The sequence below is a fragment of the Netta rufina genome, assembly GCF_964035555.1.
Source record: "Netta rufina genome assembly, chromosome: 6".
NCBI lineage: Eukaryota > Metazoa > Chordata > Aves > Anseriformes > Anatidae > Netta > Netta rufina.
This window is the reverse complement of record NC_140129.1, coordinates 15,338,701-15,355,658: the sequence shown is the minus strand read 5'-3', so window position 1 is coordinate 15,355,658 and position 16,958 is coordinate 15,338,701. Positions and strand designations below refer to the sequence as shown.

Sequence of the window (16,958 nt, the reverse complement as noted above, 5' to 3'; positions counted from 1 at the left end):
TCTTTTTCTATCTTTTCCTCCTCTAGAAAAAGATGAGAAGAGAACAAACATCTCACAGGCAGAAGTAAGTGAAATATTTTTTTTCTTACAATGTATTTACTGTTAAAATAGATCTCCTGTAAAAATCCCATTGTGGCCTACTGGTCTGTCCCAGCTGATGTCTTTCTTTGTGCTGTCACCCCACCTCCAGCAGCACAGCCAGTCCCCTAGAGCAGGGAACTGCCAAGGCACATTTCCTCTCTGCCCCTGTTCACTCAAAACAAAGCCGACCTGGTCCAAGGTGGCCCTGCCAACTCGTCCCAGCCAGCATTGGCAGTAGGGTTGCAAAACCACTGCAAACTCCCCCCTTGCTGTAGCTTGCCAAGCCCATGGCAGGCACAGGATCGGTGCTGTCTGCAGGAAAGCCATCTCCTCCAGTCTCATTTTCTGATCTCCCCTTGCATAGTTCCTGCAGCTCCTTGACCACTTTCTCCTCCCCTGATTGCCCAGAGAAGCTGGCAAAGCTCTAAATAGCAGCAGGAGGTATTGATTGTTTTAGATTTGGACTCAAACACAGACTTACAGTGATTCACTGGGGTGAGGATCAACAACCTACCCCACAGTGTTTATAAATAGCTTGCTTTTTCAAAAGAAGACAATCTTTTATTTATAAATGTTATCACTCCATCCATTGTGATAAGGTAATATGATTGGCTGTATTCGTGTGGAAGTGTTTTTCTTAAGAGCTGTCTCAGATGTTCCTTGAAGAGAGAGATCTGATTAAAATTACCTGACGATATAACGAAGTACTCAGGGGAAAAGTAGGAGGCATTTTGATCAAATATTTGGGAAAAGACAGCATCATTACGAGCAAAAACACTATGAGAAATTGATGAGAGAAAATAAAGCTTGCTTAGGCACAGCTTTTTTTATATTTTTCTTGGGAATGTAATGTGGTATTTATGTCTTCAAAAATTAGCCACGTGTGAAATATTATTTTGTTTTATTGTCATTTGTTTATAGAGATATTCCATATTACATAAACACCAATTTAACTGCCTTAATTCTGCAGAAGTTGCACTGCCTTAGCACTGGAATATATTTCAGTCAGTTTTTGTTAACTGTACATTGGTCTAATTACACTTCTGTTACTCCATATATAATTTTTAAAAATTACACTCTGTATTTAATTTTTTAAAATTACATATATTGCATGTAATTTTCCTGTTAGTTTAGAATAATTCATCTTTCATACATGGGTGTGATTTTGGGGTCAAAAAAGTTTAACTGTGACTAAAGATACCACTTAAAACAGGCCTAGCAAAAGGCAGAGTGGTTAATGCAATTATTTAGGGAGTAATATACTGTAAAAGTGCAGAGAGAAGCATCTTCCATTTACTTATGTAAAAATGTATGTATTAAGAATTTCAGTATTACTTATACACAGAATCATTCTTTATAGTGTGTTTAGTTGGCATATTAGTTAATCTTGCATTATTTTAATATATATATTATTTATTTACCTTATGAGAGTCAGCTACATAGACTGTTAAAAGCACAGGCTACCTTAATTTTATGCTTAACAATATTTTTTTACAATGAATTTTCAGTAATATTGGGTCTGTTTTGCCTGGGAATTATAAAAGTTGCCAGGAACTGGCATCAGGTTTATAGAGTATCATTTTCATAGAAACTTCTCAGAGTGATATATGCACCCTCTAAACTTGAAGCAATGCAGAACATTGCAGGATATTACAAATTGCCCATCACTGCTTGCATGTACTCAGGAGTTGTTTCAGTCCCACCCTACTGTGGCCGTAAGGGTGTACCACTTACACTGGCAAGCACCCAGAGTGATTTCAAATATGAAACAAGAATTTGCATTTGTTGCTACATTTTTCACATAACAAGAAGGAAAAGTTGCGTGGCAAGACTGAGTTGCCACGCATGGAAGGCTCTCTCCACCTCGGTCTCTCACCGTCTCTCTCTCTCTTTTGAATCGCCAGTCCCAGAGCGCCTCGCCAAAGCAAAGGAAGCAGAGCGTGTACACCCCGCCTGCCCTCAAAGGTACTGTCCAGGTACTGTCCCTGCACCCAGCAGCACACTCCCCCCATTACACGTGGCAGCTTTGTCCTCTCCTGCGTGCAGAGGACACCCGGGGATGAGCCGTGGCCCCGTGTGCCCATGAGTAGCACAGCGCACGCACTGAGAAGTTCAAACTTATCTCCCTTGAACACAGAATCAACACAGGGAGCATGAAGCCTTACTTGTCATGAGAAATCTCAGTAAATGTTTAGAGGGCTTATGAGCTTTTCAGGAATGAACATAAAAGCAGCAGAGTATTAGCTGCAATCAGGCAGCTCTATCTAGGTCTTTTTTCTCCAATGACTGAACAGAGTTGGACCTGCAAATGCTTGCAGGTAGGTGAGATCTGTGGCAATTCATCAGCTCTTCAGACCAGCACGTTTCAGTATAGGACCATTTCCAGACTGCAGACCAAAGCCAGTCCTGGCAGATGTCTCTGGATATATTTTGAATATCATCTATTTCCATTCCTTCGGCTCAGCACAATAGAATATCTGATCTGTAGAGTGAACCCTGTCATTAGGTAATTTACTGTAACAGCCAGTTCTATGGCTGTCATTCTGTAGCTTCAGTTCTCCAGCACTCAGCGGCTATGAAAACATCACCCAGGTGCTGCACAAGACTTGCTATCTGTTTGTCAATATGGGCTGAAGTTTTTTTATTGGTTATTAGAAATAACTATTATAGTCAATTGTAATAATTTATGGAAGGAAGAATCTTTGCATGAGTAGCAATAACACCTATTGATCTCACTGCTGTATTATTTTGCTCCGTGAGCCTAAACTAAATCATGTGTAAATGAAGTGCTCTGTAATATAGGTCCTCATAGCTCCTCTCAAGGACTGCAGCCTCCTCAGTTTTACCACTGTTGAGGTTTGGGGAATTGCCTGGCATACTTTGCTCCTCCATCAACCTTATTCACAGGGAATAGACTTTCTAGTAGGAAAGACAGCTCATAACTGATCTGAAATATCTCATACACAGAAGAAAGCAAAGAGCAAAACACCTCTCCTGTACACATTAACACCCTAAACTGCACGGTACAGTGTCCATGGGTGGACACCTGGAAGTTGGTAACTCTACTTGTAAGCCGCTTGAATTGCTCCAACGTACTAAACATACTAAACTGTCACAAATACTGTCCTTTTTATTTTAAAAAGTCTTGGAGTAGAAAATTAATTATTTCTTCCTCTTCATTGCTATGAAAACATGAATGTTATTTCGTTTAGACTAAGAGATTAGGAGGAAAAACATAGCAATCCAAAATACACAATGCTGTGGAAGCATTACCATGAAATGCAGAATTTTGTAAAAGTTCTGTAATGATTTAAATAAGTCTAGTTTTATAGTGGTTTGCAATATTCAGCAATATTTTCAGAATAGTGGGCTAAATGATTTCACACTATTCACTCAGCTTTGTGCACGTTTTCCCTGTGTGCTATTTCTCCCTCAGTGTACTCACAGGGTAGTCTTCAATATACAGTAAAGAATGACATTCTGGATGATGAATATCTCTCAGTACTGTACCATGACTATAGTACTTGTTATATGGAATATGCAAATATGTGAAAACCTATGAAATAAATATATGAAAGTGCAGTACTGCTGGTGATTTATGTGTGATAGTAAATACATGGCTTCTTAGTTAAACCCGGGCATACTTTCCTGTTCTGCCATCGCAGTCACCTAAACTGAAAGACCGTGTTCCTATTTGTCTGACATTGCCCCCAAACACTTTGGTTCCACCCATTCCATGGCTTGATCTGTCTTGAGGCGGGCCTGTAGTTTCTCTAGCAAGCTGTGGCAAACCCATGTGTCTGCAGAGACAGTGTCAGGTTAGGGTGCAAGCAAAAGGCAGGTTCTTATCACTATATATGTGTGTGTACTTTGGCTTCTGCTTTTATTTTCCTAAACAAAATTGCACCAGAGTCCCTGCAGATGTAGCAAATAGCTGACTCATCTCAGAGCATTGTTCTTTTTACTGGAATACAGCGTGCTGGAAAAATCAATGTAAGAGCTATTGATTTAGGTGGTAATCTGGAGAGCAAATCAGACAGCAAACCAGATAACAGCTCGGTTCCTGCTAGTATTGTATTACTATGCCTAATGGATGGCAAAGAGAATTTTCATTTTGCTTTCAAAATTATTTCTTTTGCTAACTCTGCTACAGCAGTGTTTGTTAGTTCTGTACTCTTACACTGTATGTAATGTTAGCAAAAGCCAGAATCCGAAGACTGAATTCATAATATTTTCAGTATGTTATGTTTTACCTTTTCTCATGTTATTTTCCAGGTATATCAAAACCTTTTGCCTGAGGATAGTAATAATAACTAATGAAATACTGAACATTAGGAAGGTTAAAACTGCTTCTCTATTTCACGTCAGCTGTAATGTCATAAGCTAAACTTTCAATTTTACTAAGCTTACGCTGTTCCACATCAGTGTTGTGTTTATCTCATGCTAGAGAATCTAGTTAATTTTTCTATTGCCCTCTGAGTTCATCACTTCTGTTTTGTCTGTGTCCCTCCTTTCTTTCCTTACTCTTGGGCGTTTAGGTCCGAACTTCAGATTCTCTCTTCCTTCCCCAACTTCCAATGTGCCATTGTGTTAAGCTTGAATCCCCATCACTTTCTCCTTTCATTTTAAGATCTTCTTCATGTGCAGAAGTTGTCTTGTACCTCCCTATGAAGAACACCATAAGAACAGCCAGGGGAAGGTGTCTCAATTAGAAGTCACCAGTTCTACACAGGGCAATATTTTTCAGTTAATTCTCATTGCTTAAGGCTTCTTACTCCTACTAACTGATCTGCTTCTCATTCTGTATGACAAAATAAAGAAGAATCCTTTAGGCCTTTTCCTTTGTATCAAAGCAGATGTCCAGCTGTTTTAGTAAAAATATCCATTCATCCATGAATGGCATCCTTAAAGATATCTTCATTATTCTGGTTGGGGAGCCAGAGGACCCCTTGGAAGGTGTGCTGGATTCTCATGATTTCCCCTCCCATACCCACACAGACACTCTCCAGACAAGTTTGAAATGGGATAAAAACCCTCTAAAGTAGAGAGGAGCAGCTCAGACTGCACTTATCCCTGGTAATGGTACTTCCTTGGCATCTCATTACCACCTGCAAATTAAAAGAGCACATTTGAGTCTTGGAGCTACATCTGCAGCTTCCCATCGAAGCCATACTTTGTACCAAGACAGTTTTCCTTTTGCCTAGATAATCACATTTTGTTTGGTATATCAGCTCATACTTGAAAGGAAACACAGACTGGAGTGACAGGAAACTAGGTTTACAAAGACAAACACAAGACAGACTGAGCTGTTCCCAAACCTGCATTGCTCCCCAGAGCTCACAAGTCTCCACATTATCTACCAGCCTTTGCTATTAATACTAGCAGCTATTTAAATACCATCAAGGTCTTCCCTTGAGAAGGAAGTGCTCATTCCCGAGTGGTTTGAGGATTTTATTAACAGTGAGCCCACTGGTGTGGGTGTGCTAGAGGTCAGGGAAATAGGAAACCTTTCCTCATCTGACTTCACCCTGCAGGAGGCTGGTGGGCTCATCATCAAGATCCTACTAATTTCAGTGGGCTTTACAGAAAACTCTTGCTGCTTTCTGTGTTCACTTTTACAATTAGCTCATAATTACAATCAGATCATAATTGAGGTCCTACCCCACCAAGGTGAAAGGTACCTTTGATTCTGTTTTTCCCCTACTCCTTGGGAGAATTCATCTTTTAAATTTGCCTCTTAATGTGTTTTTCTTTGCAGACAAGCAAAGACTTTTTCTTCAGCTAGGTCCTAACTACAGCATTTGAAATGGGGTTAAGTCTGAGTTGTTATAAATCTAAGGAACATCCAACGACATAATTTTGGCTTGGCTCATTAAAACAACCAGGACTCACTGGCTCTTCCCACAGTGTTCAGACCCAGGGATTTGATACATGCATAATTCTAGTATTTACAATGATGGTTGTTATTAAATGAGCTCTTTCTAGTCTCTGCCATGAATTTTAGATGCTGGGCTTGTTTAGTGCCGCCTTGTTCTTCTCTCCAAAGGAAACAACGTGCAGAATAAATGATTAAAATCATGATGTCCCTCCTGAAATATGTAATTTATTAGAAGCAATTAGTACAGTATGTGGCCCTCATCCAAATTTGTAACCCCTTAGGCCAGCTTCACAGTGTCTGATGCATCTCATTACTTTGTGACTGAAGGTTAACAAGGAACATGGATAGAGTCTGGAGACATAAAGGATTGTTGTTAGTGTGGCAAGCACCAAGTTCACAGCCCACGAGAATCATCACAGAACAAAAATCTCAGGCTAAATTTACTTCAGGTGGCAGAGGAATGAAGTTTGTGAGTCTTAAGCAGCGACTACAGAAACCTATATGATTTTATGGGCTGCTTTCTTATATGGCAAACTCCAAAGGGGTTCTACCATTAACTAAATACATCAGGGCAAAACAAAGAAATATCATACTATACAAAAAAGAAAAATACGATGTCTTTGTGTGATTTGTGCTTCACACAAAGTCTTCAATTTATTTTTTATGAAATTTATATTAGCCACAATCTTATACACATCTTGCACTGTTTTCTGTACATTGGGCTAGGTTTGTCAGCATTCTAAGCTGGTGCTGTTCATATGCTTTTCTTATGGGGGTAAGTCACTTTGGCTCAGGGTATTACATTTTTCCAATCTCTACAATGATGAGAAATTACGTACCCTTTTTTAATGTGACTGTGTTGCACATGAGCCATGAAGTCAGAACAAAAGAAGGAGCTGGTTTTCAACTATCCCCTCAGTCCTGAACTCATATTCCAGACCTCTTTGCTTTTCCAGCAGGCTAAGGGACTGAGACTAATTCTGGGCAGATATCTGGGACTGCTCCACAATGCAGGCACAGTCCAGTACCTGAAGCAATCACCAGGGATGGAGCTAAGTACTTCTCAGATGCCTTAGCAGAGCTGCAGTGGTCCTGCATCGGTATCTGCTCTTTAGCCTGATGGCACCCATTCTTCAGTTCCTTCTTTTTAGGTAGAAGATCCATCTCAATAGTTATTTCATCTCAATAGTTGTTTCTTGGGTAACAAAACAAGTCAAAGCTGTACCTTATTATTACCTCTTGTTTGTTAATGTGTTGTAATGTGATGTGACACAGCACTTTGCTGTGTGCATTTTGCCTCACAGGTAGAAGGCACACAACTGCCAGGACTTCCCAAAGCACTGGGAAAAGAACATTTATTCTGCAGTCTTGTACGATTACTTTTTTTTTTTTTTCTTTTGCATAACCAGATCACAAAAGAAAGCTGCAGCTTTGGTTTCAAATGTAGTTCTTCTTTTCTTTTATATATATTCTTACCCATATCTTAGTCAGAAAATACCTTGAAACTGCCACACCACTTAATATAGCATGGCCTTGGACAAACTTCCTGGCTCTGTTCCATCTGATGTATCAGATCTAGTTACAGAGATTGTATTTGTGAAATTCCCGTACATATACTGCTGCAAGAAAGAGACAGGATATGCTTCTGTGCTGTTCCCTCTCAGGATGCTATCTTCCAGTGCTTTATCTCTTTTCCTCATTCTATGTACTCCCCTCTCTCCTTTCTGGGACTTGTAGTATGGTAACAGTATATATAAGTTAAAAAAAAAAAAAAAAAAAAAAAGATAAATTAATTAGTGAATCTCTAAGCTGGTGAATGGGGTGCATTAAATTGCTGCCACCTCAAGTTCAACTGGCTACCACTGTTCTGCTACTGCCCTAAAAGTTGGCAGACGCTGCCATAGTCTGTGTTTAATTTCTTACTGCTGGCAGCTTTGAGTACGTTTCATTTCACACAGCTGGCGACTTCTGCTTCAAAATGGCTCTGGCCCTGGCTGCAGTAAATACCACATTACCTTTAGAGAGACTGAGATGTTCAGTGGAGATTAAGCTTGACATCTGCTGTACACCAAAAAGGGGGCATTTGTGCTATAACTTGTCATCTGCCACCAGTACCTGGTGTGTGAAAAAGAAAAGGTTGTGCTGAGCACTAATATCAGTCCCCAAATCACCACGTGTGGTCTAAGGGCCTGATCCAACCCAGACCAAAGTCTAGGGGAATACTTCCACTGACTTAATTCGGTTCAGCATGAAGTCCTCATATCTGATACTTCATTATAATCTTCACACAGTGAATGTTAAACCTGCCTCTTTCTAAGGGTAGACCCTCTTATGACAGAAAAAATGACTTTGCTTTTATGATAGGAGGGTTAGCTTACAAATGTTTGTGAAACAGCATTTATGGCTTGAAAGTAGTATTACGGAGTATTGTTATACCAAATATAGAGCAGTGTAAACATCATAGTATTATTAATTGCTTCTAAGCAGTAACAGAAGACATTAAAAAGTCAACCTTTTAAGCAATAACAACATAAAATATTACAGAAGGAGAATGTGGGAGGCCTAGTACTTATTTTCAAATGTAAAGTAGAAAGCTCAGGAAGGGCAATGAGTTATTCTGGTTACTTTATATCATAAGACATATTTATAGTGAAATTCCAAAGATTTTGGCAGTGCTGTGCTCTGAATTGAAACAGCTTTTGAAGAAAATATAATATTTCTATATGAGATGTTAGGTTCTTGTGAAGCCAGTCATCTGGAAGGGCATTACATTTTATTTCCTGACTATAGCCATATTTCTGGGGTGGAGGTTAACAACCAAGCCCCACGGCAGACTCTGACTCCAATGAGCCCTGCTGGAATAAATAACTGCCCCTTTGCACTGAAAATCCCAAGCTTGATCCCGAGAAAGCTGACCAAGCAAACCACTGGGGCTCCTGTGGTGCTTGACTCCCGGAGAGGAGCTGCAGGCAGGGTACCCAGGGTGTTAGTCAAGTCCTTGTCCCTCCTCAGCTCCGTGCCATCAGCCAGCCACATGGGGGACAGCAGGTCCCTCCTCTGGCACCGCCAGTGGGGCTGGCATGGGGGGCACGGGGCAGCTGGTCAGGTTGTACCGGGGCCTGCTGGGGGTGGAGGTGGGTCAACAGGAGCACAGGTATATGCAGGGGTACCTCCCTAAGGAGGATTTTTGCAAAAAAAAAAACTCCATAGTATGTGGGCTCACCTTTTCTTTAATTTACTCTTATACAAAAATGTATCTAACTGCACACCTCTGCAGTCCCTCCATGTCTGTTGATATCTCCTCTTCACCTAGTCACATTTCCTTTACAAAAATCTCAACCCCGAAAAGGCAAAGCTGTCAAAAGACAGCATGCAAAGCTACAAGCAAGCCCAAGGTTCATGGTGAACTTTATGTAGTGTGAGTGGCACCACCACACACTGAGCACATCTGTGGTGGCTTGTACAGCACAATCCTCCCACAAAAACAGACTTTCTTCTGATTCTTGGAGACCACCTGCATGGGGTTCCTTATGGTGGGGATGTTGTCTGAGTTTTATGACTTGATTTTTTTTCCTTTTGAAGTGGGCAACTAGTAGTCTGAATTTATTGAAAATCAATTTTTTTTCTAAAGATGGCCATGTGGTTCTTCTCCTCCTCCCCGTAATTTCTCCCTTTCCTCACCCCTTGGGATGCGACATTGCCCAGTTTAGCAGGAACAGAGAGTTCCCAAAACCCTCCACCAGAGCTTTGGCATGGAGACAAGAACATGAGCAGACTGAAGATTTCAACCACATCCTTTTAGGCCCACAGCTAGGACTGAAAACTCACATGAATTATGTGTGTGAATGTGACCAGAAAAACACAGGAAATACTGCAGCAAGCATATGAATCTGAAAAGGGATTCATTTTCCTGTGAGCTGCCTGGGCCAGAAGGAAGTTGTTTTAAGAGCTCTCATTAGGTTTAGCTGCTGATTTTTCCTGAAACAGGATTTTTCAGGTTTTTCAGCTTTCACTCAACCCGTGAACCAATGTTATTTTATAGCCAGAGGAGACTCAGCAGGCTCTGAGCAAACTACAGAGTAATTACTTTTAAGCACACATTTAATAAGACTTGTGGGATTGAATGACCACTACAAAAAATATATACGTAAAATGTTTGCCATGATCCTCCCAGCCCAGGGTGCCCCCCTTTTGTATATGTTGTGCGCACAGCAAGAAGGCTGGGGGACCACGTGCCTGGCAAACCCTGCAAACAGTGTGGGTTCATGGGCTGCTCGCTGTGATGGCATCTTTCCAGGCGGCACAAGAGGCACCAGACTTGTAGCTGTGCCTGGAGAGAGCAAGCAGAGGACACAGGGAGGCCAAGCACCCCTACCCAGCCCAGCCTGGGACAGGACACAGTGGCAGGATGAGACCAGTTGGATGGGGATGAGCAGGGCCAGTGAAAACACGGTGCCTACAAGCTGCCCTTCCCCTGCGCAGGCAAAGGTGGGCAGCACACTGATCCTTTTCTCTCGGGAACGAGGAGAAAGGATGGAAATTCAGCGTTCTCTTCAGCTGCCTTGAAATTCCAGAGAAAGCTGAATTACTAAAAAAAAGTCACTGGGATTTTTGGCATTAAAGCTCCCCCTGATGACAGGAAGGTGTATTTTCTTATCACTAGTTCTGATGAATTGCTGTGGTTTGGTTTTGTTTTGTTGTTTGTTTTTATTGTCGTTGTTGTTGTTTGTTTTGTTTTGTTCTTTTTTGTTTTCGAAAAAAAAGCCTGTTAAAATTTTTGGGAAATTGGCAAGAAAAGTTATAAGAGAATGAGCTGACATATTAAAATCTGTCTGTGATATGTATTTTTCAACTAAAATCTGAGAGCTTGTTACTGCATTTCACCTGCAGGTCACCAAATTTCCCCAAATTCTGGAGTGCTCAGAGCTTGACCTTTGCTTCAAGCTCTCTCTTGGCAAGATCAAAAGCAAGAAGAGTGTTAAAAGTCATTTTTACAGAATCTATGGCTCAGAAATTAATGTGTCTAAGCCTTTAGAGATGTGCTTACCTTTTCTGTACTTTGTCCGTATTTTCCACAATGAAACTGAGTAAACTGATATTCTGTCACCTAGATTATTGTTTGCACTTTCAAGAAAAATTGAGAACAACACTCATTTTCAGCCTCTGACTATTAATTTGAGTGCCAGATAGCGTGCTTCCAAGATGTAATTACATTCTGGTTGTATTAGATGTTGGCTCTGGGGTATTTTGATGCATTAGGCAAACCAGGAGATGTAGGTTTCTCACAAGATCAAGTCACTCGCACAATAAGGAGCCACTAAAGATTTTGCCCCTGATGTTTTGCTGCCCATGGCAACTACAAAGTAAGACCAGTTGTATCGATGGTAATGCAAATCACTTGCGGTGACAGCATTCCGTGTTGAATAGCTGATTTCTTAATATTTGTTTTGAATTTGCCATCAATCCAAAAAAACAAATTTACAAGAATTTGGTAAGCTTTCAGTTGTCAGTAGGCTTAGTGAGTTAAAGTGAAAAAGCGTCAAATTTAGAATATGACTAAAGGTGTCAAAAGAAAACTTTCACTGTTTCATCTTCTTTCTCCTCTCCCCAAAGGTCAGTACAGAGACATTTTTCCAGCCCCCCACTGTGGTCTATGCTAGGACTTCGGTTGTGCTGACTTGGCATATTTCCGAACAGAAAGGCACACTGTTTGTCCATAAGCTGTAGGTACTTGATTGTTTTGCCTGTCTCTGTTTCGGAGAACCGTTTTCTACCAGCTGTTTCAGATTCAATGCTGTGTGGGAAAGGGTCTCTTCATTTTCCTGAATGCTGGAGAGCAGAAGCCCCACTTCCCGCTTGGCAGCTGACCAGCAAGAGTGAGTGAGCGCAGCCCAGTCCTCACTGAGGACCAAGAGGTGCCTTCCTTGTCCTCTTCCTGCTGGCTGCAGCAGCGAGGATCAGGAATTTAAGTAGGTAGAAATGATGAGAGAAAACAACACTCTCCAACGTGATTTTTAGCTGCAGCCTGTAAGACGGGACAGCAGTTATTTATGAGTTAGGAGCATGGATTCTTTAAAAAAACCTATCTGAACACTGGGAACAGTAGTGAAAATTAGGGATATCTATCCACCTCCCACTTCTACACAGTTACTTTCCAGACTAGAGTTGTAATTTTATGTTTAAGTGCAGTTATGTCTTATGAAATAGTAATGTATAGTAAGCACAGTTCCCTTGTTGACATTTCTGTGCTGGAAAATGAGGAGCTTGTATGTTATGTGAGGACAAGAGTCACAGGGCACAAACTGAAATGCATGTAATTCAACTTAAGAAAATTTTGTTTTCACTGTGAGAGTGGTCAAACAGTGGAATGGGTTGCCTAGAAAGCTTGTGCAGTCTCTTTCTCTGAAGATACTCAAAACAGGAGTGGACACAGTCATGGGCGATCTGTTCCAGCTGGCCCTGGTTAGATTAGACAACACTGGGGGTACCCTTCAGCCTCACCTATTCAGCTGCTCAATAGCTGTTTTTCTTACCATTTCTGAAACATAAGTAATTCATAAAATGTTAATGACAACCATGATAAAAACTTCATCCTGCAGCTGCACGTACCAGAATTTCACCTTTTGTTCTGATGGATGACATCTTTTTGTGTGTCAGTATGTTCCGTACTCCTGCAAGAGTGCTCTCTAAGTCAGTTTGCTTGGTCAGTACTGTGTCTTAGGGGAAAATGTCTCAGCATCAAAAATTAGAATTAGTGCAGGCTGCAAGCCCCAAGTAAGTTAGCTCTTAATGTGAGAAACACCTCTCTAGCACCAGGGTTGTTAATAAAACCAGAAAAGGGATTGGCTCTGATTTTCTGGAAGAGCTCTGGTGCGCCTAGGCAGCTAAGCTGACTTGGTTAGTAACTCGCTGCATAGGCTTTGCTTTGGTTAGTATGAAATGCCTGCTGCAGAGGGCTAGGGGAAGGGTTCAAGCCATGTTCAGCTTCAGTCTTCCGAAATGGATTCCAACTCTTTGAGGTGATTGCAGCAGCTCACAGATAATGAGGTGGTGAAAACTGCACAGGTTCATCCTTTCCAGCAGATTCCTGTTTGGATGTAGGAACTGCAGCTACTGTAGTGGTAATGTAAAATGGTAATTGCCTGCTATTCATATGCCACCCATGAAGTAACTGTGATGGGGGTAATTCAATGTAAACACTGACTTATCAATCACTTGCTTAATCATCACAATGTTTTTGTAATGTTGAAGGTGTTTATAAAATACTTAAAAGAATGGGGGAGCTCATTCCAGCATTTACAGTATCACTGATGTTAGGTTATGCAGATGCCAAAATCCTATCTCCTTTGTCATCGTAAAAAGGATCACAATGAAGACTGTAATTACAACTCAGTGGGGGATTCATCAGCAAATTAACAGAGAAGCTTATAGACTTCTGACAGAAACCAAACAGACTGGATTAATTAAAAGTGAAAGCCACACACCCCATGGAAGTATGACAACGAAGAACAGAGATGGATTTCTGGCTGACCAGCAGAGATTTTGCTCCTGTTGTTTTACAAAGCACAACTCACTGCAAAGCTTTCTATCTGTGCTCTAACAATCTCAGGCTGCACAAAGTATTCAGCAAGATTCAGATCTGCCACTAACAAATCTTGTGCTCTATCTGACCCAGACCAATAATGTTCACAAAAATGATGACAAAAATAGGAAATACAGATCCCAAAGATAAACCAAGCAGAAGCCTAGGGTCTCCTGCCAGTGCTTGGGGTGAAATAGAGGAAGCTGTGAAGCAGCAGAAGCTGCTCAACCCTTACAAGCAGAACTTCATTCATCCTGTCTTGGGCTCTGTCTCCTATTTCTGAGCACTGCAGCCTCACTGTCTCTGCCAGGGATCCTCTCCCCTTGGGACAGTGGCAGTCTTCCCTTCCCTTCCCTTCCCTTCCCTTCCCTTCCCTTCCCTTCCCTTCCCTTCCCTTCCCTTCCCTTCCCTTCCCTTCCCTTCCCTTCCCTTCCCTTCCCTTCCCTTCCCTTCCCTTCCCTTCCCTTCCCTTCCCTTCCCTTCCCTTCCCTTCCCTCTCCCTTCCCTTCCCTTCTTTTTTCTTTCCCTTTCCTTTCCTTTCCTTTCCTTTCCTTTCCTTTCCTTTCCTTTCCTTTCCTTTCCTTTCCTTTCCTTTCCTTTCCTTTCCTTTCCTTTCCTTTCCTTTCCTTTCCTTTCCTTTCCTTTCCTTTCCTTTCCTTTCCTTTCCTTTCCTTTCCTTTCCTTTTTTCTTTTGTTTAGGTTTCTTGACCTCAGAAATATCCCCAATGTCAGCCCAAATATAAAAAATCAAAACCACAGTACAATTGTCTAGGAAAACAAGAGCAGCTGGATAATTCTGTCTGTTAACGCTGATGTCAGATAAGAATGCCTAAAGAGAACTGAAATACATCTGCTCAGAAATGTCTCGTGGAGCTGTGGAGATCAAAATGCTTCATAAAGCATTTTCAGTAAGGTTTTGAATGCACAAATCTCAGAGTGTTTAAATGAATTTTCCTTGTGTTTTCATCTCAAATCAAAGATTAATTTTCCTATAGCATGCCTAGATTTTTTTATAAAAAATCAGGCAAAGCTAAATGTTTTGACACTGCTAATATCATAAAGGAAATTACTCATAAAGGAAATTTAGAAATTTCAGATTTTTTTTTCCTAATTGCAAGCAAACAACAATTGTAAAGCTCCAAGCAAGTGCAAACATTCAGCTTTGAAGTCTGCTGCTGTCATTTTTATAAATGCTTTGGCCTGAATCCATTCTGCTTAACTAAGGCATGTAGTTACCCTGGGCTTGTTACAGGCTGCCATGTGGAGAATCAGACGGGGGGAGTTTCTCTCTGTTGATGGTGTAAGGACTCACCAGCAGTAGCCAAAGGTTGGTGGGCATCTGCGTGCAATTCTACATCCGGAGTGCCCTTGGACATCCCACAGGGACAGTCCATGTGGTGACAGTGGAAGAGAGAAAGTAAGGATGTTTTTGACGATGTTAACTTTTTACAAAGTTTATCATTATAGAGGAGCATCACATGTCTTTGCACTTAAAACAAAAGACTACAAAGGTTATCAAAAAATCTGCATTAAGTAAAAACGTTTGCCGTGTACCAAGGCCAAAACTTGTGAGACTAGGATAGCACTGGCCCCTGTAACTTAGGATGAGTATTCCCAATGATATGCTCTAGCAAAAGGGGCTATAATTAAGCTCTTGGAGAAACCTGATCCTGTATGTGTCTAACCTGTGACTGGGCCTAAATTTAACCACTTGTCCTTGTATGAGAAGCCAGTCACAGCTGGTGAGCACCTGGTGCACTGAATCTGGATGTGGTCTCAGGTCTCATGTCTCCTTAACCTGCAGTCATACTTAATATTGCAGATGTACTTATGTCCCTTCATTCCTTGTACACAACATATGAAGTTTCCCTGCTATAGTTAACAGAATTCTACGCACATTTAGGACATAGTATCTTCCTACATGTTTGTTAAATTTTGCAGATAAATTTTCTGTGTAAACTTTAGCTGCCCAATGGGGTGTACACCGGGGCTGCTGTGCCAAGGTCTGCCAAGGAGGTACAAACAGAGATGATCAGGATGAGAATCTTATTCACATCGTTCAAGTTTACATCTATAAATGTCCCTATGATTAAATAAATAAATAAATAATCCTTGGCTTCCAGAGACCCATAAACAACATAAGCTGAGACAAATACTTGTTTCCACTAAAGAAATGGTGGTTCTTAATGTTACGGTAGTACCAGTGCACCACCAGTGAGAGGTTGTTTTGCTGTTTAAGATCATTTCCCTGCTCTACTAAATGGAGTTTATACCACCTCTTCATACCACTTTTTCTTTATACCACTGCAAGCTGCTGTGAGCAGGACATAGGTAAAAGCACTACACTTTGTTCTCATTGCTCAAAGCTTGGAGCCAGGCAGCAGGCCCTCTGTGAGGCCTACAAGGCACCTTGGCTGCAGGCCCTTCAGAAGAGGAATACTGCCTCGTCTGTCCCTGCCATGGTGTTGAATTTAAGCACGCAGCTCTAAGCTTCTCTCTGAATGATGAAAAAAATGGATGAAAAAATGTCAGCTGAAGAAACGTGATGCTCCCAGCTGCAGGCTCCGGCAGCTCACCCAGGCCAGAGCAGCAGAGCCCTGCAGAAGAGCCTTGCAGGACTTCGTCACACATGTGGAAGCCATCTAGCCACGTTTTTCACCTCAAGCTGTCGTTGAGGTATTTGACCTAGAGCCATCCTCCACAGAATCAGCTGAGAAATGTTTTCTGGCTTTCCAAATGGTAAATTAAGGATGGGCTGAGGTTGTTACAAGCCGAAACATTCACATAGCTGGTGGCAGGGGCTTCTGCTTTTCATTTGGACCCTTAATACTGGCTGACTTCTGCAGACAAAGGCCTAGAAAGGAAACCAGCAAAAGGATATGTTTGCATACGAGCAGAAGTTGCCTGGAGCAACGAAAGCCTTTCTGTTTACTCTGTTGGCTACCGTAAGTGAGAGGTGCTGTCCCCTGGTCACAGCTAAGCTGACCTCTGTCTCCGGTGAATGTTCCGGCCAGCCCACGGAGAATTAACAAAAGCATTTCTGTGCTGAAGCAGCTCCTCCACGCTGGTGTTACAGAGCCAGAGCTGCTTCAAGGAGCTTCTGGGAGTGAAAACTGGAAAGTGCTGTGTGAGAGAATAAAATGGAAAGCAGCCAGATCTTTGCAACATGAATTTGCTGCTCTCATACAGTTGTTACTGTGGTAGTATAACACTGGGTCTTTTGACTAGGAAGAAAGCGGCATAACCCCCAATTTTGTCTTTTAAAAAGCTCACCATGAGGACTACATTTTGTATATCTGGAGCTAAGAGAAGAGTTACTTAGGCAATCCTTGTTGCTTTGTGTCAGAAAGGTCATTCACAAATATTTATGAGGCCATGCTGACCTGCTGGATACACTGATGATCTAATCTACTCCAG

The 16,958-nt window shown here is 41.5% G+C and overlaps 1 protein-coding gene across 1 annotated transcript in view; it reads left to right on the top strand.

The window, feature by feature from the left end:
• The window catches only part of PPP1R1C (protein phosphatase 1 regulatory inhibitor subunit 1C), a gene marked incomplete at both ends in the record, with an annotated part of 45,379 nt that overhangs the window by 23,059 nt on the left and 5,362 nt on the right, over positions 1–16,958 (top strand). Inside the window, 2 exon segments of the mRNA XM_084288598.1 lie at positions 27–64; positions 1,986–2,046. Of these exon segments, the coding sequence (XP_084144724.1) occupies positions 27–64; positions 1,986–2,046 (99 nt within the window).